This window comes from Hemicordylus capensis, chromosome 4 (assembly GCF_027244095.1).
Source record: "Hemicordylus capensis ecotype Gifberg chromosome 4, rHemCap1.1.pri, whole genome shotgun sequence".
NCBI lineage: Eukaryota > Metazoa > Chordata > Lepidosauria > Squamata > Cordylidae > Hemicordylus > Hemicordylus capensis.
The window spans coordinates 285,258,981-285,284,830 of NC_069660.1; the positions used below are offsets into that span (position 1 = coordinate 285,258,981).

The window sequence follows — 25,850 nt, forward strand, 5'->3', positions numbered from 1 at the left end:
ATGTAGTGTGTGACCTGAGATCACACAAGGGGTCGATCGTTCTGATACTGCCCTCTTGGACAGCAAGTTGCTGTCTGCTCTAGAGCCCTGCACCACTGCAAGTGGACCTGCACTGGACACGTAAGCCAGTGTTTGTTGACACTGCCACCTTTTGGTGAACTTGCTATATAAAAAACAAAGATGGATGGCCACCAAAAATTTGCCTTTTGTCAGACCTGTAGCTGGAGGGAGGACTAGGGTGGGCCCCGCATTTTTCTCTACTGCCCCCAAACCTTTTTTTAAAAACCATTTTAAAATAATGGAATGCTGCTTGCACATAGGACTGATGGGGGTGTCAGATAAGCCTCACCCCCACTTTCTTCAGCACCCCCTCTCCAAACATTTAGGCTGCCTCTTGCCATTTCTGCTAGATGAGATCATCTGCAGCTCACACGAAAGGTTAAAGATGACATTTGTCACCCAAAATATTGACAAGAATCAAGAACCCCTCTTGAAACAGTTTCTTAACCACCTCAAAACCTGGCCCCAAACATACTTTTGGCACATTCTTCCTAATTAGCTTATGTTTCTAAAAAATAAAACATTTAAGTACGAGCAACCTTTTGGCTCTAGACCAGAAACAAAATACAGGATAGATTAGTAGAGCAGCTTATTTAACAGCATCCTGTTCAGGGGTGTAGCTATAATTGAGTGAATGGGTTCAAAGAACCTGGGCTCCCCAGCTCCTGAGTGGCCCCCAGCTCCACTCCTCCCTATTTTCTTCATTATCTCCCTCACTCTGAGAGGCCATCAGGGAGAGGGGAGAACACGGGCCCCCTCACCCCTACCTACGCCCCTGATCCTACTGCAGACTTTAAGTGTGGTATGTTCCTACCATTGTTCTCCTCTTCTCCTTGTTACTTTCCCTCCCCCTTCTTATTTGCTATGTACTTTCTTTGGTTCTGGAATGGTAGGGGATATCAGTCCCACTTAGGAAACGAGAGCGCATAAGAAATAGGAAACACAGAATCTGTTTGCTTTTGGCATTGTGTGAACCTCTTTGTTTTTGTTGCAAGGGCAAAAGCTAGGCTAAAGACCGCAGGGCTCTGTGCAGAGTACAATAAATGGCACACCAGCAAATGGAGTAGAAAAGAATGCCAAGGTTGTCACTCCCCATCAGTGGTTTGGATGGATTTCCTCCTCAGAGAAACATTTAGAGCGCTCAGGGCTAAATTGTGCACAGGCAACAGGTGGTTTGCTTTACCAAAGGGCATGTGTAATGCTTAAGTGAATGAGAGCCAAGTTCCAGCAGATGTGCTATAGCTTACTCTGCTTGGTGGAAGGCTATTTTTCATGTTCTGTGTGGAAAAGAGCAGTAACCCTGGTTCACTTGAAAAGGTCTTGGTCGCAAAATAGCCATTAGCAAATGAGTCATCTTAAGCGCAGAGCAAACCACTGTAGGCTACTCAGAGAACACATGTTAGGCTGGGCATGGCAGAGCAAAGATCTGCTGGGAATTTAGTCAAAGTGAGCAGTTCACTGGTGGTGATATTACTGACCCGTTCTTCGTTCAAGTGTTGTGCAACGTCATTCTGGCCATATTCCATGAAAAGTCTAATTGGATTCCCTACACTTTCATGCGTGTGTGCTTAGAATTGTGGACTAAGGCACTGATCCAACTATGCATGCATGTAGCCCTGTCAAACAATTGGCAATTGCAGCCAGCTGTTTGGCAGGGAGAAAGTGACCTCTACTGCTCTGTTCCCATTCCTAAACAGGTGATTGGTGCTATCACTGATTTTTTTGTCAGGACTATGTAGGGTTGCCAACATTTCATTGCCAGAATGAGGGGCACAAGTTTGTGAGCACTGGCAGGGGCAGGGGCAGGGGCAGGGAGGCGTGTGGGAATCAAGAGCCTGAGTATCATTGATGTGTATATATAATTGAATTATAAGCTATTGAATAAATGAGGGACAAATGCTCATTTATTTAGTCCTATAGGGACTAACATTTCATCCCTGAGATGAGGGACATCCTGCATAATGAGGGACAGTTGGCAACCCTAGGATGATGTGTATGCAACTCTGGTAGCTGGATCAAGGGAGAGGAACTACCTGCACAGCCCCTCTCTAAGTGATGTTCCTTGTTCTAGGGCAGAGCTGCTCAACTTCAGCCCTCCTGCAGATGTTGGCCTACAACTCCCATAACTCCTGGTTATTGGCCACTGTGGCTGCGGACTATGTGAGTTGTAGTCCAGAAACAGCTGGGGGTGGGCCTAAGTTGAGCAGGCCTGTTCTAGGGATATGTGTACAGAAGCCTCCTTACCCCCCCCCACACACACATGGTCCTAGGTGGACCGAGGGTTAAGTTTCCTGGATTCCTGTTACATGCACAGCTTCTATCCTTGTTCAGCATGTGGAACTTCTAAGAGCATAAGAACATAAGAACAGCCCTGCTGGATCAGGCCCAAGGCCCATCTAGTCCAGCATCCTGTTTCACACAGTGGCCCACCAGATGCCGCTGGAAGCTACAGGCTGGAGTTGAGGGCATGCCCTCTCTCCTGCTGTTACTCCCCCGCAACTGGTACTCAGAGGCATCCTGCCTTTGAGGCTGGAGGTGGACCACAGCCCTCTGACTAGTAGCTGCTGATAGACCTCTCCTCCATGAAGTTATCCAAACCCTTCTTAAAGCCCTCTAGGTTGTTGGCTGTCACCACATCTTGTGGCAGAGAATTCCACAATTCCACAATTCCACAATTTTCTTCCAGGAAAAGGATCTATGTGTAGGCTGAGTGTGAGTGCTGCTGCGGGGGTTTGTAGAGTGAGCTGTAAAGCTGCCCCATGCATGCATGTTCCAACAAACTACTGCATTTGGACAGTTCATTGCAGAGCACCACAGGTTACAAGAGTCCTGTATATTGCATTTGTGGAACTGTGGTATAAGCAGGGTCTCTAGAAATATGTATATATGGCTGTAAATTCCACCTTTTTTGGAGTGAATATAGTGTAGTGGGTTCAGCATTGGATCACATTTGAGGTCTACCCCACAGATGGTTTCAATGGGTGGCTTTAGAAGTGCCCTTATGAATCCCTCATATTTTATTATTAATTTATTGCTTTTCAATAAAAAGGCTTTTTAAGCAGTTTACATGAAAATGGAATGAGATTGTGAAAAGCTAATCTACTTTGTATAATCGTGGTAACCTATTGTAACTTTGTAAATTTGAGGTATCTTTGGGCATGACATTTTATTGAAGCTCATTGTATGTGTTATGGATTGGATGGTGTTTTTATTTATATTGGCTGTTTTAGTCTCTTGTGTTGGTTTGAGCAAGGACAGTCACTCTCTCCCTGCTAAATATAAGAGAGCTACCACTTGAAAAGGTGCCTCTTGTATGGTAGTTCTAGTATTAATTAGAATCCACCTAATCTAAAATAGCCAATATCAATAAAACACCAGGAAATCCATAACACATACAATTGTCTTCAATAAAACATCATGTCCAAAGATACCTCAAATTTAGAGACTTACCACAATTATACAAAGTAGATTATCTTTTCAGTCTCTGGTAGTGGATGAGATATAATGCTTGGATAGTGAAGAGTGCTTAAAAACAACAACACTGCTCTGGCAGACAAGAGGATTCTAGATGCTATTGAGCAAAGAAATTATTTTTTGCCTTTCTGTGGCTCCTGCTCCCCGCAAACTCTGCACCAATGGGAGGAGATGAGCCAATCCAAGTGAAACAAAGGGCATTCCACATGTGTTTTCTGACTGACACTTATTCAGATCTGTGCATGGGAGGGGTTGCCAAATCTACAAGTCTGAATAGGAGACATTAGTAGCATGAAAAACAGTCACCTGCTCATTTCAGCAGATGACAGCCCTCTTAAAGGACTATCTGGAGGGGAATTTCTCCCTGGCTGTTTGGCAATCCTAGTCCATAATGCCAACGTAAGGAGACAATCCAGTATCAGTGAGTAACAGTACTTACTTTTATTTTGGAGCTACACTACTGGAGTGAAATTAGGCATCGCACTAAAGAGTTAAGTAAAGAATATTTGACTTGCAGAGCTAGCATCATAACCACAGGTTATATTGCATGTGTAGAAACAAATACAGAATGAGAGAGTTTAACCATCCCAATAGAAGGTTCCGAAAAGGTGCAGAAAAAGTGCCATTAAGAAAATGACTAAAAGTGGCTTGATACAGAATGTAGCTGCTACAGTACTGTGTATGCAAAGTATGAGTATGCAAAGTGACAAGTGGTCTTTGCTGTTCATGATGAAGTCAAGGTTGAGATTCTGCCAAGTCCCATTTGGAAAAACGGAGTTGATTGATTTTAGCCTCCAATGAATGCATGTATACTTGTCAATCCTGCAGCTTCAGAGTTCTACTCGTGGAACAAACCTCAGCTGCCCTTGGTAAATTGAATTGTGACTGCTACTACAGTGTCTGTCTATTCACCCACACACCAGGGCTATTGGTTCTTTTCCGGATGACAACTGATACCCATAGGCACATAATCAGAACAATGCAAAAGAATGGAAAACTTGGCACCAGGAGAGGTGTAGTTCTTTGAACAATTCAGCACACCAGGAAATGTTCTTAAACTCTCTTTCAATACAGTGTGCAGAAGAGATGAGAGAGGCTAGCGTTGTATGAAGCCTGCTGGCAGACTGTAAAGGCACCACAAACATTTTGAATTTTAGTTACCATCTGAAGCACAGATGAGATATATTCTGTGGGGAAACTATATTAGGCAACTTGAACAGAATTGCCAGGTTTGCACCCCAGTTTCCCCTACAGAGCATCCTTTGGGGCCTCTTGTAGGCAAGTTCCTGGGGTAGAAAACTAGCCATTCTTTTTATGGAAGTTAGCGGGGGAATCTACAGAGCCAGCACCTGGGGGCAGCATGTGTGTGGTGCTCATGTGCTACACATATGCCATCATGCAGATGATTAGTGTTGTCGGCTCTGATAATCAAGTGGGGTGTGTGTGACAGAGTCCAGCTGCCCCCTTCTCTCCTCCCAACACCATGTGCTGATCAGAGGGGAATCCTGATGTGGTGCTGCCCATTACAGAGGAGACATCTTCAGCCAATTTGTTTAGAGACGGTAACTAATCTTTACAGCTTCTTATTTCCTCTTGCTCTCCAGATGCAGCTTTGGATCCAATCTTGTAGTTTGGGTCCAAAGAACTGTGAGTGGCAGGAAAAGAGCCATGAATACTATTGTGCAAATGCTAAAACATTCGCACAGTGCTATATAGGGTAGGTTCTATGGCAGGCCTGCTCAACTTAGGCTCCCCAGCTGTTTTTAGACTACAGCTCCCATGATTCCCAACCACAGTGGCCAATAGTCAGGGATTATGGGAGTTGTAGGCCAACATCTGCGTTAGGACCTAAGCTGAGCAACCCTGTTCTGTGGTCATTCTTATGTTTCTGATTGTGCAAGAGGAAGCACAAGCTGTGGAATATAAAGAACAGAAAAGGATAGTTCAAATGATCATTAGCTTGGTAGGTCACGGGCTGTCCTACTCAAGTTTGGGAGTTGTATGTGCTCCCGTTTTGCAATCGTCAGTGAGTAAAAAGCAAGACAGGAGGCAGAGGAAGTGATCCCTTCTGTGAGGCTTATGCTGGGTAGGAGGGCTCCATCCTACCCAGCAGCTGAACCTAGCTACTGAACCTTCTACTGTTCAGAAGCAGTATACCCATTGTTGGGAGGGCAGCAAGGAAGGGCTTATGTCTTATGTGCTTCCCAGATGCATCCCAGTTGACTACTGTAGAAAACAGAATGTTGAAGGTGATGGCTGATCCAGCTAGGCAAGTCTTAGGCTAATTCACACAATATTATTTATATATTTGATTTCTATACCGCCCTTCCAAAATGGCTCAGGGTGATTTACACAGAGAAATAATAAATAAGTAAGATGGATCCCTGTCTCCCAAAGGGCTCACAATCTAAAAAGAAACATAAGGCAGACACCAGCAACAGCCACTGGAGGGATGCTGTGCTGGGGGTGGATAGGGCCAGTTACTCTCCCCCTGCTAACCACCACCTTGGAAGGTGCCACTTTGCCAACTTAGCAGGGGTATAAACACAATTAATTGCGTGTAAACACAGTAACCAATTAATTGGGTGGACCAAGCATCCTACCCTCGTTCAGTAGCTGTGTGCAAGAAAACAGCAAGGTAAGGGGCAAGGGAAGTGATCATGTGTGAGCCTCATGCTGGGTTAGAGGGCTTTCCCTCCTACCTCACTAATACAGCTAGGTTGCTCAACTTACGTCCTCCTGCAGATGTTGGCCTACAGCTCCTATAATCCCTGACTATTGGCCACTGTGGTTGGGAATCATGGGAGCTGTAGTCCAAAAACAGCATGGAGGTTCCATATACCCATCATGACTAAGAGCCAGTGCCAACATGATTTTCTGGGCCTAGTATGTGGTGTGTTTTGGTTAATCCATTCTTTTATCCAGGCCAGCTTCTGAATGGTGCTTTAGTTACTTGTATTCCAGTCCTGGAGTAGAGGTGGGGGCTAACAAACAACGAGCAGCAGGAGCATTGAAAGCAGTCTGCACTTGCCTTTCTGTAAATAATATCTATTTCATTAAACTGTTAATATTCCGGATTCTGCTTCACTGCTTTTGTCTTTTTGTGCCACAACTCTTTCCTCTGGATTCTACACAACACGCTGCATGTAGATTGCCTCCCGGCGCAATCTACCAGCAAGAACTGCTGCTAAGCAAGTGTCCCTTGCTATTATTGCAGTTTACTGTGCTCAGCTTGCTACTTAGCTATTTCTCCTCCCTCTCCAGCGACACATGCACACACAACCTGTGTGAGAGGCATCCCGATGCTATGCATATTTACACAAGAGAAAATCCTATTAGTTTTAATGAGATTATTCACATATATGCATATAGGATGTCAATGGGATTATCCCCATGTATGCACACACACACACACACACAAGCACCTACCTCTCTTGTGCGGCGCCCGTACAGCAGGTTCTCCAGTACCCACCTCTTGGCAGACCCAGACAGATCTCTCCTTTCATGGATTTGGCTTATCTCCTTTTAAAGCCATCTATACTACTGGTATCACCACATTCCAAGACAATGGTGAATTCCATATGCCAATTAAGTGAAGAAATACCTTTCCCTGAATCTCCCACTAATCAGTTGAAATGGATCATCCTGAGTTCTAGTATCGTGAAAGAGAGAGAAGATCTTCCCTCTATTCCCCTTTGTTTGTACCATGCATAATTTTATAAACTTCTATCATGTCTTCCTTGAGTAGTCCTTTTTCTAAATTAATGAGCTGCGAACCCTTCAGCCAGAGGTGTAACTATGGGGGGGCAGGGGGGGCACGTGCCCCGGGCGCCATCTTTTCTGGTCACGTGGGGGGCGCCGCCATGACAAAATTTTTTTTTTAATTTTTAAATTTTTTTTGTTAATACAAATGTTTCCTGCTCAGTGCAGCAACGCTGCAGCAGTCAAGGGAGCGCATCGGTCCCTTCCACGCTGCCCGTGCCCCCCCCCCATTGCTTTGCTGGCACCTGGCGGCCAGTCAGTGGCCTGGCTTGGCGGCGGCGGGGGGCACTTGTGAGGAAAAACCTAAGTATAATGTAGTATGTGGGGGGGGGGCGGGGGGCGCCATTTCAGTGCTTGCCCCGGGCGCCATTTTCCCTAGTTATGCCTCTGACTTCAGCCTTTTGTATTATAGGAGATGCTCTAGTTTCCTGCTCGTTTAGTTTCTTCTTTCTACATCTTTTCCAGTTCTACAATGTAAATTTTAAGGTTTTAATTCGTGGATTATTTTTAAATTGTTAAATTGTTTTAAGTTTTTGTATATAATTTAACTTGTTTTATACTATTGTTAACCGCCCAGAGACGAAAGTTTGGGGCTGTGTACAAATGCAAATAAATAAATAGATAGATAAAGCAAGCAAGCAAGCATACTTTTGACATGGGATAACGTTGTAGAACTGGAAAGGTGCAGAAGGGAAGTGAAAAGTATATTAGGCTTATTTTACCTCACATCTACTGTGGGGTGTAAAACAGTTAAGAGGTTTGTAATAGGGCACCTTTGGATCCAACCATGGTCAATAATTCCCTAATAAATGCCTGAAACACATCTATTGCTTCGTTTAACATTTGATTTAGCTTCAGGAAATATCCTTATCTTCAAACTTGTGGTTTCCAAACTCTCTTCCAGGCAGCCCTGCAATTTCTTTGGAAGATGATCAGGGGTTCCACAATAGGAAGATCAGAAATGGATGATAAGTTCCCTTAAAGGATGGGTTGCCAAATAATATTGCTTATTCTTTGCATATGTGGTGTTGGGTATGTATGAGAGCACACAGTTCACATAGGGGCCAGGCAACGGGGAGGCCAACAGGCCAAGGATGCAGATGAACTGAATGTGCAACTGATAATTTGCCCCAGAATCATTTGCAAGACATAAAGTGTCCCTTGAAGATACATAGTTTGAAAACTACAGGCCTAAACAACAGGTTTTCCAGGTCTCTTCCCAAATACTAAGACCATGTCCACACTGGAGACTCTTAGTTTTGCATAGTAGAATGCATCCAGATTCTGCATGGTATTGCTCATTTTTTCACAGCCTCTACTTTGCAGCACCTCAGTGCAAAGAGCTCTGCAAGCTGTGCATGCATGGTACAGTCCATCTGGGACAGGAGAACCACCAACATGCCAAATCCCCGTGCCACATTATTCTTCCCCCTCATGTTTTGGGACTGATATTTCCAAAGGCCAAATGAGTTGTTTCAACCTAACCCAAGACAAAAACTAGCGGGGTGGGGTGGGGTGTAAATGATATCTGGGAGCAGATGATTGAAAGCAAACACACTGGATGGCAGCCAACCATGAGTGAAGCTCCAGCTATGCAATGGAGTTTTCCTGCTGCTACCTCCTTGCTGCCGTTCCTTGAAAAGCTGCTTCTCAGGGTCTCATCATCCTACAGATTGGCGCTGAATGTGATATGGAGGGCTGCAGCTGGAGGGAGGAATCGGCAGGAATCAGAGCTCTCCCTTTGCATGAGTGGTAGTGCCCTTCCATTGGTCCATAAGGCTCTGTGGCTTTCACCCAGGTAAGAAAAGCTCTGAAATGCATTAGAAAGAAGCAGGCTCATATATAGACACACTAGAGCAGTTCACATGATCAGAATGGGGGTAGGAGAAGCCTCCTACTGTAATTTGGGAGATGTGGATACTCCTGTTTGCTGCCTGTGTGTTAGATAAAAACATGGTAGGAGGTGTGGAGCTTGATTGTCTGTCAAGCCCCAGCTGGGTAGGATGAGCACACCCTACCCAGATTCCGTCCCCAACTTCTGAAAGAGATAAGTGGAAAAACCATCCTACCCAGCTGGGGCTTAGCTCATGATCAAGCTCCCCACCTCTAACCTAGTTTTTAACTGACACACGATTGGAAATTGGGAGCATGCACAGCTCCCGAATTAAGGTAGGAGGCTTCTCCTACACTTAATTCTGATCGTGTGAACTGCCCTACACTGTCAGTCAAAGTATGGCTATGCAGGACTACAGATTAGAAACCTACACTTTGGAAAACATACCTCTGGAAGAGTTTTTATCTATATATTTAATCCTCTTGGGTGCGCCTTTAGAATGTGTGTCCCAGAGCCCAGCTGATTGGCTGGGTGGCGGAGGTGCCTGATAGGCTGAGGCGGTGCTGAGGTTGGGCCGCGGCGAGCCAGTGGGTTGCGGTGGCGAGGCGGTGGCAGGTCCGGCTGTGCTGGCGGTGGTTTCGGGCCCAGCAGCGGTGGCGAGGTGGTGGCGGCGTGAGGAGGTGACTACGCCACCAGGTAGAGGATACGGCCCAGGAGGGGATAGGCCAGCTTTAAAGTCAGCCAGAAACTGTGGGTGGGGAGGGTGGGGGAAGGACCATCCCAGGTGGGAAACACCGACTCCAAATACCTCACAGATGTTCTGTGCGGAGTCGGCTAGTAATAATTATTTTCACTATGTCCAATTACACGTGTTTGCAATCCCAGAATGCAGACTCGGGATCACTGAACACAGAATAGCTATTTCTTAACATTGTTTAACTAAGCTGTTGCACAATCGGGGTAATTAAAAGGTGGTAAAAGAGCAGATTTCAAGGCATACTTCTAGGCAAAGTGGCAATCCCAAGCTAGGTGATGTCAGTACAGAACCAAGGGGAAGGGGTATGTAAACATATGAAGCTGCCTTATACTGAATCAGACCACAGGTCCATTTAGCTAAGGATGCTTTACACAGAGTGATAGCACTCTCCAGAGTTTCAGATGGGATGGGTGGGATGTCTTCTCCTACATGAAGAAGCCAGAAATTGAATATGAATGCAAAACAGGTTCTCTACCACTGAGCTATGATCCCTCCAATTAACCAGGCATACAAGGGTGCAATACTGAATCAGACCACAGGTTCATTTAGCTAAGGATGCTTTACACAGAGTGATAGCACTCTCCAGAGTTTCAGATGGGATGGGTGGGATGTCTTCTCCTACATGAAGAAGCCAGAAATTGAATATGAATGCAAAACAGGTTCTCTACCACTGAGCTATGATCCCTCCAATTAACCCGGCATACAAGGGTGCAATCTTGTATATGTGGGATCAGGTACACATCTGATATATATCCTCCTCATACTATTCCACTGAAATGGAAATTAGGAACATAGGAAGCTGCCTTGGACCAAGTCAGATCATTGTACCATCTAGCTCAATATTGTCCACACAGACTGCAGCAGCCCTCCAAGGTTTCTGGCAGTACTACTTGGAGATGCCGGGGACTGAACCTGGGGCGTTCCGCATGCAAGTGTCACTGAGATCTGACCCCATCCCCTAAGGGGAATGTCTTACAGCAGACAGTGCTCACATATAGTGACCAGTGTTCCCTGGAACAGGGAATCACAGGTGTTGTGACTACAACTCCCAGCATCCCCAGCCAAAAGCCATTGCAAATGTGGATGCTGAGAGTTGTAGTCAACCAAACCTGGGATCCCCTGTTACAGGGGACACTGATAATGACCCACCCAAATGCAAACCAAGGCAAACTCTGCTTAGGAAAGGGGACCATTCATACTTGCTACCACAAGGCCGGCTCTCCACCCAGGCCGATTACATGAGGCAAGGAGGATGCGACTCAACAGCATGCTTATCTGTGGACAAGGATCACTTGGCTGTGGAAAAGGAAGTGATCATGGAATGAACCACTGCACAAAGAACCATTGCACCGGAAAACACCCAGGTCCATTTAATGACTGCTTGCTTTCTTCAGACACAATAGCTGGCTTAAACTGCATTGCATTTGCAATAGCCAGGGGATCCTCAAAGAGGATTAAATAACCATAAGAGCTGTCAGGATAAAATAACTTGACACATAATGAACATGTGTAATGAAAGGGTGGTACTGAGTCTGAAGCCAATAAATAGAAGGTTTCTCTTGTTAACTGGAATTTAAGATGCTTTGAGCCTTCACAGAGTCACCTTCATTACAACAAGAGCCATAGGATAAGCTGTGGGAATCTGGCTGTATTTTGCTGCTCATTTTCTTCCCTGTGGGATTAGAATAATAATAAAAAAAAAATACTCAGAGAAGCTATGATGAATCAAATCTAACAAGTTTAATTATTTCCCCCTTAAAGGTTTTCTTGCCACAAGGCTTTGTCATGATAGACTTTGGCAATGGGCTGGAAATAATTCAAGATCTTTTTAAAAAAACACAACTGGAAATAGGAACAGAAATTAAGTGAAAAGCAATTTTTATTTAAAGTGATTGGAGGAGATATCTGATGTGGTTTTTCTCCTCAGACAGTCAATTAATGGATGTTTTTCAGCTATGTGAAAAGGGATGACAGGCAAAGTATTTCCCAGAGTATTTCCAGGAAGAAGCTTACCAGGAATGTGTCCATAGTCGATATAAAAACTCTTCAAATGATCCTTGCCTCCATTTTGGGTGATTATAAATACCCCGAGAAAGGACAGAAAACACCTGCAGAAGCATAATCAAAGTCATGCAATATCATCATTTCCATAAGAAACAGACTTCTACTAAGGAAAATGTTCCAAATGACCACAGCATCTTAAGGGCCCCATCTGATGATACTTTAATGGTTCGTGAACCACATTGGTTCAATAACGTCTCAAGATTTTGTTCTCATTTAACTCTCATGGGAGGAGCTTATGGCATTGCTCCGCCCACAAGACTTAGCTCTTCTGACCATATGAAGAGCAGAAGGGGCATATGTGTATATAAGCAGCTCCATACTGTCCAAGCTCTTAACCTTTTTATCTCAGGTGGTGAAAAAAGGCTGGCCCTGAGGATTATCTACTCTTCTGTATGGGCTTGGGCTTGGCTGGTTCACCCTGGTTCTTTTGCCAAAGAGCAGCCCAAGCTATTCCCGGGGACCCATTTGTATAGAGTAATATCCAAATGAACTGGATGGGACATGGTTATAGCCTGCTGACTGGCGCTGTGATAATTACACTTCTGGAAGATATGAGATAACTTGAGTGGGGCATTGAAGGCACTGCCTTGGGGCCACTTTGAACATATGCCTCACAAGGGGCGGTTTCTCATTTGGCCTTCAGCACACTAGGTACAGAAGACACATGTCTGAGCTATGATATCACACAGAGGCAGCCAGGTGAACTAGGTGGTCGTCTAGGGCGCCAAGTGGGGAGGGGCACCTATGGCTTGGATCACATGCCACCCAGTGAGCCAAAAGCACTCCCACCTCTTCACCTGCACAGGTGCCCCTGCCCCCCCACCCATCGTACAAAGGTGCCTGCTCACACAAAGCATGCATGGGGTACTAAATATTTTTTAAGATTGTGAGCCCTTTGGGGACAGGGATCCATCTTTATTTATTTTTATTTCTCTTTGTAAACCACTTTGGGAACTTGTCATGGCTCAGACTTCTGACTCAGAAGAGTCAGAGGAGGAACGGGAGGATTCGCCTGCTAGTGAGGGCTCAGAGACACAGCAACAGGATTTGGCAGGGAGACCAGACTCTGCAGCTGAGGAATCGGAACAGGTGTTAGACATGAATCCTGATCAGCAGCAGGCTGATCAGGAGGAGGCTGGGATTTCACCTGTCTTGAGAAGATGTCTCAAGAGGAAAGCTCAGTGGGAGACACGCAGGTGCAGAAGATCACAAGAGAGGAAACAGAAGTGCTGACTCAGGGAAGCCTGATTGGCTGCTGGCTCTCTTGAGCCATATATCAAGCAGTTGGTGCTTTCTGCCAATGCTGTTAGCAACTTTCGCTGACCATGGACTATGTTCTATTTTGAATCCTTAACTTTTCCAAGTTCCAGTTTGCCCTTGTTCTGTTTCTTCCTGCTCTGATCTCTTGTTCCGTTAATTCTTTGCTCTGGTATCCTTTGTTCTTTTTCATTCCTTGCTCTGTTGTCTTCTTTTCAATTATTACTCAGTTATTGTTAGAGGGGGGTACCTAGTGCAGTTCAGGGGGACTTGATTCATTTACTATTTTATTTGCGAGCCTTTTTGTTTTCCTTCGTGCAGCTTCACTGCTACTTTCTGTTAACTCACAGGGGAAGTGCTGAAGAGGGTTATAAATCCTGTTGGGTTAGCGAGCTAACAGATTTATGACAGAACTAGCGGTATATAAATATCCATTGATGATGATGAAGAAGTTTGAGGTGGCAGAAATCCTTCCAGCCAGGGGTGTAGCTAGGGGAGAGGGGGCCCTTGTTCATCCCTCTCTCTGGTGGCCCCCCAGAGTGAAGGGGATAATGAAGAAAATAAGGAGGGATGGAGCTGGAGGGCCCTCAGGAGCAGGGGGCCCATGTTCTTTGAACCCTTTCGCTCAATTATAGCTACTTCCAGCCCTGGAGGCAGCTTTCCCGTGAGGCCCTGCTGCAGGTGCAACTCCACCTCATCTCTACTGCCCTGACTCTTTCCCTCACTGGCCCTGGCCCTTTGCTAGCCCCACCTGCCTCCCCCTCCAACCCCATTCCCACCTCACCAACCTCTACACAATAACTTAACTGGAGAGGATGCTTCCACATTGCACTATTTCACACCCTGGCTATAATGTATAGCAATATGGATCCCCCCAACTGTGCAGAGAGTTTATAATTTATGGGAGGGGCTGTATCTCAGTGGCAGCATGCATGTTTTACATCCCCCATCTTGAACCCCTGAAGAGCTACTACCAATCAGTGTAGGCAATACTGAGCCAGAGGGGCTGATGTTATAAGGCAGCTTTCTCTGTTCAGTGGCTTCCTCATCTAGTGCCTCTCTTCCTCCATTATCCTTCTACACCCTCTTCCTCTCTCCTTTTCTTCATGAGCAGATTTATTTAGATTGTAAGCTTAAGGGCAGGATGTTATTGTTAATTCTGCGTTTTACAGTGCACAGCACCTAGTTTTCCTTTAGATACTTAAGAAATAATAAGCAGCAACATCCAACATCGATGCAGATATGCTCTCCACACAGTCAGGAGGATCCATGTGACAAACTGAGTTGGATGATATAGGCCAGGTGTGGAGTGTAGGAGGAGAAGCGGAAGAAGAGGCCACAGTTGAATGGTGGAACACCTGTTTTGCCTTGGAAAGGCCCCAGATCCAAGTCCTCATCTGAGAGCCACTGCCAGTCAGAATAGACAATGTTAAGCAAGATGGACCAATTAATGGTGTGACTTGGGATAAGGCAGCTACATACGTTCAAGTGACCTACCAAGGGTCACTCGAATAACCTATATACAGGTCCTTGGTTCTGTGTATTTAGTATGAAAAACTATCCCTGTGAGCCGGAGCATAAAAACAATAAGCTTTTGCACTCATTTGTGTCACTTTGCAATGTTGTTGAGTTCAATGCATAGGAAGGTATCCACATTGCCCCTGGCAGAGCTTCTGTGCAGGCCTTAAGGCTTCTGAGCCACTCTTACGCCACACCTTTCCAGTCCCTGGTGTGGGATGCCACTCTGGAAAGTTAGAGGACCTTGGAGCATGATCTTTATGCTGCACAAAAATAGGTGTGTGCACAAAACCACCTGGCCTGGTTCAGTTCAAGTTTGAACCGAACTCGAACTGCACCTGGCCAGCTTGGTTTTGGCCCCTTTCAAACTCTGCCCCCATTCGGATCAGGGGGATTCGACAAACAATTTTGGGGAATTCTTTCTTTCTTTCTTTCTTTCTTTCTTTCTTTCTTTCTTTCTTTCTTTCTTTCTTTCTTTCTCTCTCTCTCTCTTTCTTTCTGGTTTTTAACTTACCCTCCTCTGGGGGGCTTCTCCAAGGTGGTGGAGGAGGGTCCGTGGAGGTTCCCCCTCTCCTGCCGGCCTTCCTTTTCCTAAAAATCACCCAGTTTGGGCATCTTCGGCCCTTTCTGGGCCTATCCCCTGGTGTGACAGCCATTTTGGAGGCCACCGCACCTGTGCAGTGGGACCCTGCGTGGCCAGGTCATGTCCTGGGGGTGGTTCGGCTCGACCCAGAACCTTCAATTTGAACCAGTTAGCACACCCCTACACAAAAATCTGTAGTCAGAAAGGCAACTCCAGAAAGCCTCGGTGTGTCCATAGGGCTCTTTGGATCCCTGCAACAGAGCTGACATTTTCCTAGTCCAGTTGTATTTGGTTATGCATCTGCACAAGCTTGGCTAATGGTCTTTCAAAGGATGTACTTACCCAAAGAGAAACATGAAACCACTCAGCGGACTTGCAGCTTGGAACTCCTGATAAAATATTGCCCCTGAATTGAGACAAACCAATAACTTCATCACTTTGAATGATGACTACATTTTACAGAAAGCAAATTTCTTTAACTAACACAAGAAAATACTAACACGAGAAAATACTAAAAATGCTCTTAATCATATATAAAGAGGTAGGCTGGGATCCAAAAGCTCCTTCTATGCAGCTAAGGCACTTGAATGCATGCATGGAGGTGATACTGATGCCCCCTCCAGCTGCAGTCTCTTGTGCTACATTGCTCGCTATTTGGAATGGCCCTGACCCTCAGGAATGGCTTTGTAGAGGGCACAAGAGGCTGCAATAGGAATGCCCCCAAAGGTCCAGTGTGTAATCAGAAAGTCACATATGAGGGACTGTAGCTCAGTGGGACAGCACATACTTTGCCTACAGAAGGAGGCTCCAGGTTTAATCCCTGATATCTCCAGTAGGGCTGGGGAAGACCCCTGTCTGAAGCCCTGAAAAGCTACTGCCATTCATTGTACTAATTGAGAGGAACCAATGGTCTGACTCAGTGGATGGCTTCATATATAAATACATGTAAATACACGTTGGTAACCAACTTGTCTGTGACTGTCCGAACCCACACCAAGGTTCACTCAGGACCTCAGGTCAAGATGTGTAACCAAGATTTGAAGTTGTCTGGTCAAACCATGTGCTGCTCCCACTGAGATGTACATTATGTCTGAACCCACACTCTTCATGAATCTCTGGTTTGATCCAGGCAAGCTTGCCCCCTTCGCTATCAGGACCACTGGCTGCAAGGCAGTGCAAAGCAGGCTGGGGAGGCCCGGCCAGAGGATGTACCTCTGGCCCAACTTAGCTGGTTCCAACAAACAGAGGTATGTGATTGTCTGCAGCACTAACTTCAGATTCCCTCCATATGACAGGCTGGGGGAACCTCAGGTTTCATGTTATGAATGAAGCTGCCCAGTAAAAGATGGTTTCATATGGCTCTCTGAATCCTGCCAGACCTATTACTTAATAAGTAGTTCTGGTAAGAACTAAACTGCCTACTTTCCTTTCACTATCCCTGCTGCACTAAATTTAGTCCAAATTGGTTAGGCAGTTCTCAAGTTAGCCCACTTGCACCTCAAAAGTTCACGCGTCCACCATCTTGAACCTGGGTGGATGACATTATCACAAACTGCCTTTGAGGTGTCCCTATGTTTACCTAACTGTATCAAATTTGGTCCAAATGCCTCAAACATCCATGCATCTATGGTCTATAAGGATAACATCTCCCTTACCAGGGTCCCTGTTAGGGTATCGGACCATATTGAATGTGTGTACTTGAGTTTGGGGACCAGGGATAGATTGGGACTTCTGTTGGTGTACCGATCGCCCCACTGTCCAGCGGAATCCCTTACTGAGCTCATGGATTTGGTTGCGGAACTCGCGTTAGAGTCTCCCAGACTTGGTGCTGGGGGGCTTCAATGTTCATTTCGGGATCAATCTGTCCGGGGCAGCTCAGGAGTTCGTAGTGGCCATGACAACTATGGGCCTATCCCAAGTGATCTCTGGACCGATGCATATTGCAGGTCACACGCTTGATTTGTTCTTTTACTCTGATCAGGGTGGTGTTCCATGGGTGGAGACTCCTGTGATTTCCCCATTGTCATGGACAGACCACCATCTGGTTAAGGTTGGACTAACAACCACTTCCCACCTCCGCAGGGGCGAGGGGCCCATTAGAATGGTCCACCCGAAGAGGTTATTGGATTCAGTAAGATTCTAAGAAGCCTTGGAGGGATTCCATGTTTATTTATTTATTTATTTGATTTATATACCGCCCTTCCAAAATGGCTCAGGCTTTGCCAGTGATCCTGTTGATGCCCTGGTTGAGAACCGGAACAACTTGCTCACAGAGGAAGTAGACACGATTGCTCCCAAGCGTCCACTCCTACCCGCTTCAAATTTGGCCCCTTGGTATACAGAAGATCTACAGGGGCTGAAGTGGCAAGGTAGATGACTGGAGCGCAAGTGGAGAAAGACTCGACTCGAATCTGACAGACTGTGACATAGAGCACATTTAAAGATCTATGCTCAGGCGATAAGTGCAGCAAAGAAGCAATTCTTTTCTGCTCGTATTGCCTCTGTGAGTTCATGTCCAGCGGAGTTGTTCAGGGTTGTGAGGGGACTAGTATCTGCTCCCCCTCCCTTGAATCAGAATTTGGAGTCATCAGTTACCCGCTGTGATGTGTTTAAAGAGTTTCTAGCAGATAAATCTCTTTGATTTTGGCCGACTTGGAGACTCCACAAGTAATTTGATGTCTGAGCTGGAGGTGCCCAACACCTCCTCTTATGCGATTTGACTGGATCAGTTTCAGTTTGTGACTCCTGCGGATGTGGACAAGCTGCTTGGAGTGGTGAGGCTTACCACTTGTTCTCTTGACCCTTGTCCAACATAGCTTGTTCGATCTAGCAGGGAGGTTGTTGTAGACATCCTGGTGGAAATAATAAATGTTTCTCTGAGGGAGGGCAGGATGCCTCCTTGTCTTAAGGAGGCAATCATTAGACCTCTTCTAAAGAAGCCTGCATTAGATTCCTCGGAGTTGAGCAATTATAGGCCTGTTTCCAGCCTCCCATGGCTGGGCAAGGTAATTGAGAGTGTGGTGGCCTCTCAGCTCCAGGCGGTCTTGGAAGAAACTGATTATCTAGACCAGGCCTGCTCAACTTAGGCCCCCCAGCTGTTTTTGGACTACAACTCCCATAATCCCCAGCCACAGTGGCCAATAGCCAGGGATTATGGGAGTTGTAGGCCAACATCTGCAGTAGGGCCGAAGTTGAGTAGGCCTGATCTAGACCCATTTCAAACTGGCTTTTGGGCGGGCTATGGGGTAGAGACTGCCTTGGTCAGCTTGATGGATGATCTCCAATTGGGAATTGACAGAGGAAGTGTGACTCTGTTGGTCCTTTTGGATCTCTTGGCAGTTTTCAATACTATCAACTGTAGTATCCTTCTGGAACATCTGAGGGGGTTGGGGGTGGGAGGCACTGTTTTACAGAGGTTCCTACCTCTCAGATAGATTCCAGATGGTGTCAATTGGATATTGTTGCTCTTCAAAATCTGAGCTTAAGTATGGTGTCCCTCAAGGCTCCGTACTTTCGCCAATGCTTTTTAACATCTACATGATACTGCTGGGAGAGATCATCAGGGGATTTGGAGCTGGGTGTTACCAGTATGCTGATGACACCCAGATCTACTTCTCCATGTCAACTTCTTCAGGAGCTGGCATATCCTCCCTAAATGCCTGCCTGGAAGCAGTAATGGGCTGGATGAGGGAGAATAAACTGAAGCTGAATCCAGATAAGATGGAGGTACTTATTGTGCGGGGTCAGAACTCTAGAGACGATTTTGATCTTCCTGTTCTAGATGGGGTCACACTTCCCCAAAAGGAACAGGTTCACAGTCTGGGAGTACTTCTGGATTCACACCTCTCCTTGGTTTCTCAGGTTGAGGTGGTGGCCAGGGATGCTTTCTATCAGCTCTGGCTGATATGCCAGCTGTGCCCATTTCTCGAGATTAATGACCTCAAAACAGTGGTACAATTGTTGGTCACCTCCAGACTTGACTTCTGTAATGTGCTCTATATGGGGATGCTTTTGTATGTAGTCCGGAAACTTCAGTTGGTACAGAATGCAGCAGCCAGGTTGGTCTCTGGGTCATCTTGGAGAGACCACATTACTCCTTTATGGATGGAGCTACACTGGCTGCCAATCAGTTTCCAAACAAAATACGAAGTGCTAGTTATAACTTATAAAGCCCTAAACAGCTTAGGACCCGGGTATTTAAGAGAGTTCCTTCTTCACTATGAGCCCCGCTGCCCACTGAGGTCATCTGAGGAGGTCCATCTCCAGTTACTGCCAACTCGTTTGGTGGCTACACAGAGACGGGCCTTCTCGGTTGCTGCCCCAAGATTGTGAAATGTACTCCCTGCTGAGATACGATCCTCCCCATCTCTGGCAATTTTCAAAAAACACCTGAAAACCCATCTTTGAGCCCAAGCTTTCTCAGCTTCCTAAAAAAAATTTGGGTTTTAATCTCTGGTTTATTTTTAAATTGTTAATTTTTAAATTTTTAAATTGTTTTAAAGTTTTTTAATATGTTTTTAACTGGTTTTATGCTATTGTTAACCACCCAGAGAAGAAAGTTTGGGGCGGTGTACAAATTTGATAAATAAATAAAAATAAATAATAAAACTGTTGAAGTGTCTCTTTGTGTCACTCACTACAACTGTACAGAATTTGGTTAAAATAGGTTATACAGTCCACAAGTTAGTCCACTTGCACCGCAGACATTTATGCATCCGCCATCTTGAATTGGGGTGGATGACATCATCACAAACTATGCCGTTGAGGTGTCCCTATATGTCTATACAACTGTACCCATTTTGGTTCATATAGATTCAGGCATTGTGAAGTTGATGGGGGTGGGGACACACACACACGGACACACACATGGATCACAATGCTTGGTGATCTCATAAAACTTTCCTTAAGGAAAGTAGACAAAAAATATAGAAAGAGGATATACCTAATTTCCATCATCTTTTGCTAATGCAATGCATTACTGCAAATGTAAATTAAGTTACAAAATTTTGATTGCATGGTTGTCACTGAGCACCAGAAGGATTATTCTTTTGCCTCTAAGTATTAGAAAAGTAAAAGCGCTATCTTAACTGCTGTTCACCTATGTGGCAAGTTCTGCAATGTGTGCCAGTGAGATGATAAAGACACAGGAAACATTTATAAAAACTACAAATCCAGAATGTGATGGAAAATTTAAAGGCCCCTAAGTAGGATTACTCATTAATGCCATCAACCAGTTAAAGACTTTCAGCTGATGAATCATCAGCCATTTAAACAAGTACCTGATTACATTTAAATACATTTGCACATTGCTGAAACTTCAGTCTTGGTGCTTTTTGAAGGATCCTAAGGGAAGAACATAGTTTCCCTGCAAGGCAGCACATGTTCAATGCTAGCAGTGGAAGCTGGTGCCATTGGTGCGGTGGGGAGAGAATGACGTGTTGGGTCTACTCAGAAGGGGCCGTTGTGCAACCTGTGCTTCTGCAAGTTTCCCCCTTGTCCTGAATGGGAAAATTTGCAGGAGCACACTGGTTGTGCAACTGCCTCTTCTGAGCAGCCCCAATTCTCCCTTTGAAGTCCTCCATAATTCTGTGCATCACGTCAGCCACCAATTTCATCTGAGCATTATAACCCACTTGGGTTGCCTGAGGTTCTTATCCACTAGAAGAAAATCCGTAGTGGTTTCGCTCTTTAATGTGCAAGTTACAAAGCTGCCTTATATGGAATTAAAGTTTTGGCTCATCTAGTCCAGTCCTGTCTTCTTGGACTGGCAGCAGCTTTTCAGAGTCTCAAACTGCACAGACCTGAGAGCCTTCTAAATGGAAACCATAGTAGGGACTGAATCTGGGACTTTCTGCATGGGGGAGGGAACCAATATGCCTGTGTAGCACTGTGCCTTTCCATCTTAGCCCCACTAATTAACTGGAAATAAATGCTGACCTGTGATTAAAACTGTTGTTGAGTAACCCACCAATTAAACTGATTAAAGCAAGCAGCTATAATTCCCATCCAGAGTTTCATGTGGTCATGTGGTCATGTGGTCTTCAAGAAGCGAAGCACTAAACTTCAGGCCACCTTAATGATGGAAACCCCGGGCTAGAAAAATGATTGCAGATATGTTTAGAACATATGCCTGTTTCCATTGTTTATGGCTTGTTGGGCCATTTAACTAAGCATCCAGTAATTGCATAATGCTGGCAAGTGCATAAGCAGACTGGGAACTCTTCCTAATGTTAATGGATTTGCATAGGGGCATCTCACATTGCCAATAATTAATGTTAACTGTTCAAAATTAACAAACTTGGCATATATGGGCTAATTGTGTACCTTTATTTTAGTTTTTAATAGGATTGTATTCAGGTCAGACCCAGTATGAGTAAGAATGTTTAAGAGTTGGCCCAGAAGCACAAAGAATAAGATTCTCCATTTGGCGACGTCATTACAGCTGGTCAGGGGTCAGTCTTTCCTCTGGATCATGCAGCACAGGGCTGTTTTAACCCAGCTGCTGAACCAATCCATATTTTTAAGCTTTGGTTAGCTCCAAACAAGCAATTGACATAAACTAATGGAATTTCTGTATGCAGATCTCCTGAAAACCAGCGACAGAGCAGGCCCCTGTGTGTGTTGGAGGGGTCATAAAAGTTATAGTAACAATAACTTTTTGGCTCACTGCAAATGCGGCATATTGGTCCCACTTTGCTCACTTGTTCTTACCACCACATACAATTCTTAGGGAATTGGCGTTTCTTTTCAATCATATCCAGTTCAAAAGTTCTCACCCAGGATAAAATGTTAATAGCTTAAAATGGCTTTGGATTCATTCTAATTCCTTTGCTTGAGCCTAGCACGGATGAAACAGAAAATACATGCTGACGGCTACAGAGCACAGCTGGTTGTTATCTTAGGGGCTTGCTTCGTTGACGAAATTACTTTAGCAGGTAAAGGAATGGGAAGCCAACATCCACATGGGGAAAACATTCATTGTATGTCACTGCAGGTACCTGTAATAAACTGTTAAAACAGGATAGATGGGGAATGTCAACCCCAAGAAAGCCGGATTTGGATGGCATTGGATTGCTGGACTGGCCCATCTGAAGCAATAAGCAAATATGTTTCTGGATAGTGGACCAGGCACGCTTCAGTCACTGGTACACACTTTTAAAGACCCATAGATTTCAAGGGGAAAGTGAAGGGTCAAACTACACGTGACACCAGACTTATAATTTGTGCTTGTTTCAGTTTTCCAATTAAAATAGGAACCATGGGGCGGGAGGGGCAGAATTGGGGTGGGGAGAAGGAGAGTTTAACCCTTGGGCTGCATTCCTGACAAAAGTTTCTTCTCTGAAGCAGGAGCCAGGATAGAAGCTTCCATTGGTAGCAATAAACTCCTTGTTCATTGCTACCAATGAGACAAGTTTGGGATGTGTCCTGACAGCCATGTTATGACCTAGGGAGATTTTGTCCCCACTGCAATGGTGTCCCCAAGTGCACTTTATCCCCCCCCCCCAAGGAGCAATGGGCAGCCATTATCTTGTTTCACTGATTCATTACATGTTTATCCTATCCTTTCTCCAATGACCATGGTTCACCCGTCTCATTTTATCCTCCAACCTGGGGAGGTAGATTAACTGAGAGGTGAGGACTGGCCCAAGATCAACCAGGGAGCTGTATAGCTGAGTGGGAATTTGAACCTAGGTCTCCCCAGTAGTACTTTAATACTCTAAACACTAAACCACATTGGCCTTTGTGTTGGTATATGGGAGTAAGTAAAGGGCTGTACTGCCTAACTGGGGCCTAAACTTGCTCTTTGCTTTCAGTGTAATCCCACCCACCACCCCCAAGGGCATAGCAAGCTTGGAGTGGGCCCTGGGGAAAAAAATGAAGATAGGCCCCTGCCCCCACCCCCACCTCCATCTTTGAAGAGGCAGCAGGAGGAGAGCAAAGAACAAGATGTTGCTCAGGTGACATTTCCCCCCGCCCCGTTCAATTATAGCTATACCCCTGCGCGCACACACCCCTCAAAATTTCTCATGTGAGGCAGCAGGTTTTGACCTTTCACTTTGTCCTATCAATGTTATTGGAGACACCGTAAAAAACAAGCCCACCCCTAGCTACACAATCCCTCCCACAAGGGAAGCCCTTTCATGAGGCAAGCTGGGGCAGTTGACCGAGGCAGCAGATTGTCAGGGCACCAGCAGGTGGCAAGATCCCATCCACCCCATCCCCATCAGAGCAACTCTTTGGGGCCAACTCGACCCTTGCTAACTCTGCAAGCAGCGCCTCTCCTTGCAAAGAAAGAAGAGCTTGCAAAAAGCACAAAAGCATGTAAGAAGCACGAGGAGAGGAGATGAGGCTGCTGGCTGTGGTGTTTTTGGTTAACCCATTCCTTGATCCAGGCCAGCTTTTGAATGAGGCTTTAGTTACGTGTATTCCAGTCCTGGAGTAGAGGCGGGGCTAACAAACAGCCAGCAGCAAGAGCACTGAAGGCAGACTGCACCTGTCTCTCTGTAAATAATATCCATTTCATTAAATGATAAATATTCCCGATTCCCTCCACTGCCTTGTCCTTGCACACCACAACTCTCTCCCTTGGATTCTAAGCTGGCAACCTTCCCTCCTCTCTGCCCCTGCCCCTGCCCCATGCACTTCAAAGCTTGCAAGGGTTGGTTTTGAAAAGGGGCATGGTGGCATTTTGCACCTTGCCTCAGACACTGCAATACATTCGGCCACCCCCCTGCCCACCCAGATTCCATTATTTGGGCACCCAGGGACTGTCTTTTACAGAGATGAAGCCATATCTACAAGCTGCAAGGGCTCTCCTAATCCAAACTGGTGGCGCGGGGGTGAGAAGCAGTTCCAGTGCCTTTTGTTGGCTACTCAGTGAACACTGACCTGCCATGACAGCACTCACAGTGAAGAAGACATAGTTCATGGGGATGACTTCTGCTGTACCATAGAGTTGCAGTGCTTCATCCAAGAACCTATGAGAACAAAAGTGATTAGATTAGATTTATGGAGGAAAGGTTTATAGTCTATGAATGACTATTCACGTAATGGTGATGATCACTGTCTTAGACGGCTTTAAATAAAGATCAGACTGATTCATGGAGGTCTATCAATGGATATTGGCCAGAGAGACTATCTGAAAACTCCATGTTCAGAGGCAGTATATCTGCAAATATGAGTTGCTGGGGAAGGGGGCAACAGTGGGGCAGAGTTACCAGCTTCATGCTCTACTCGAGAGTTTCCCAGAGACATCTGGTTGGATGCTGTAGAAAGCAAGATGCTGAATTATATGAATCTTTGGCTTGATCCAGCAGGGCATTTAGGTTCTGAAGTGTGCTTTTTACAGTCACCTCAACAAGAATTCACAGCCCAGGGCAATTACAGTTTTATTAACAATTTGGCAATTTGCCTCTTGGCATACGAACATTCCAAGTAGCAGAAACAATACATATTCTGAAGCCATTCTGAAAAGCCTATAGTCAGTTACTAAAATAGAACAGGAAAATCTGAAGTACCGACATACATCATATGAGCAACATCTCATTAGCCTGTTTTGCACTGCAGAGGATGTTTTAATCTCTGAATCAGAATTCCCATATTGTCCAGAGTTAGAAAACCATGGGGAAGTCACAGGATTTAAAGCTAATTTTAACAAGTCTGAAGAAAAGCATGAACTGCTTTAAAAATAAATAGGTTTCCAACATTCAGATTTAATGTTTTGCATGTCCGGGACAAAATCAAAATATAAAATACCACGGCCAGGATCCAAAAATCTACTTTACTACTACTACTTCAAATGTTTATATACCATTCTTCAACCAAAGTTCTCAAAGTGGTTTACATAGAAAAATAAATAATACATAAATAAGTTGTCCCCCTGTCCCCAAAGGGCTCTTAATCTAAAAATAAACATAAGGCAGATACCAGCAACAGCCACTGGAGGGATGCTGTGCTGGGGTTGGAAAGAACCAGTTGCTCTCCCCCTGCTAAATATAAGAGTATCACCACTTTAAAAAGTGCCTCTTTGCTCAATTAGCAGGGGCCGCTCAGTTAGCGCTTTAGGTGTCCCCAAGGGCTTGGGCATTCCTGGTGGGCTTTATGTATCACTAGGCTTGTTCACACGATGATAAATAGGGTAGGAGAAGCCTCCTACCCTAAATCGTTGGATGACTGTCTGCAGCTTAAAGCCAAGGTCAGAGTGGGAGGAAGTGATTGTGTGGGAAGCAGCAGCTGGGTAGGAGAACTTTTCATCCTACCTCAATCAGCAGCTGGGTACAAACCTCTCCCTCCCAGTGCTACTTCCCACGCGGCCATTTCCTCCCCCTCCAACCTTGGCTTTAAGCTGGAATCAGCAAACGGGAGTGTACTGTGCTCCCTATTTAGGGTAGGAGGCTTCTCCTGCCCTGTTCATAATCACGTGAACAAGCCTATTTTCTTTGAACAGCAAGCACACACACACCCCGCCCCACTATATCACAAGCTGCTATTGAAATTCTCCTTGCATCCTTTTTGTTTTTTAAGTGTTTCCGGCCTTCCTC

The 25,850-nt window shown here is 45.4% G+C and overlaps 1 protein-coding gene across 2 annotated transcripts in view; it reads right to left on the reverse strand.

The window, feature by feature from the left end:
* Nucleotides 1-11,231: 11,231 nt before the first annotated feature.
* The window catches only part of NIPAL2 (NIPA like domain containing 2), a 162,715-nt gene continuing 148,096 nt past the window's right edge, over nucleotides 11,232-25,850 (reverse strand). For both annotated transcript variants that reach the window (XM_053313702.1, XM_053313703.1), the window contains 4 exons: nucleotides 24,199-24,287; nucleotides 15,652-15,715; nucleotides 11,901-11,995; nucleotides 11,232-11,559 (listed from right to left, as the gene is read on the reverse strand). In XM_053313702.1, the coding sequence (XP_053169677.1) occupies nucleotides 11,450-11,559; nucleotides 11,901-11,995; nucleotides 15,652-15,715; nucleotides 24,199-24,287 (358 nt within the window). In that variant the 3' untranslated portion in view covers nucleotides 11,232-11,449. The remainder of the gene's footprint in view (nucleotides 11,560-11,900; nucleotides 11,996-15,651; nucleotides 15,716-24,198; nucleotides 24,288-25,850) is intronic.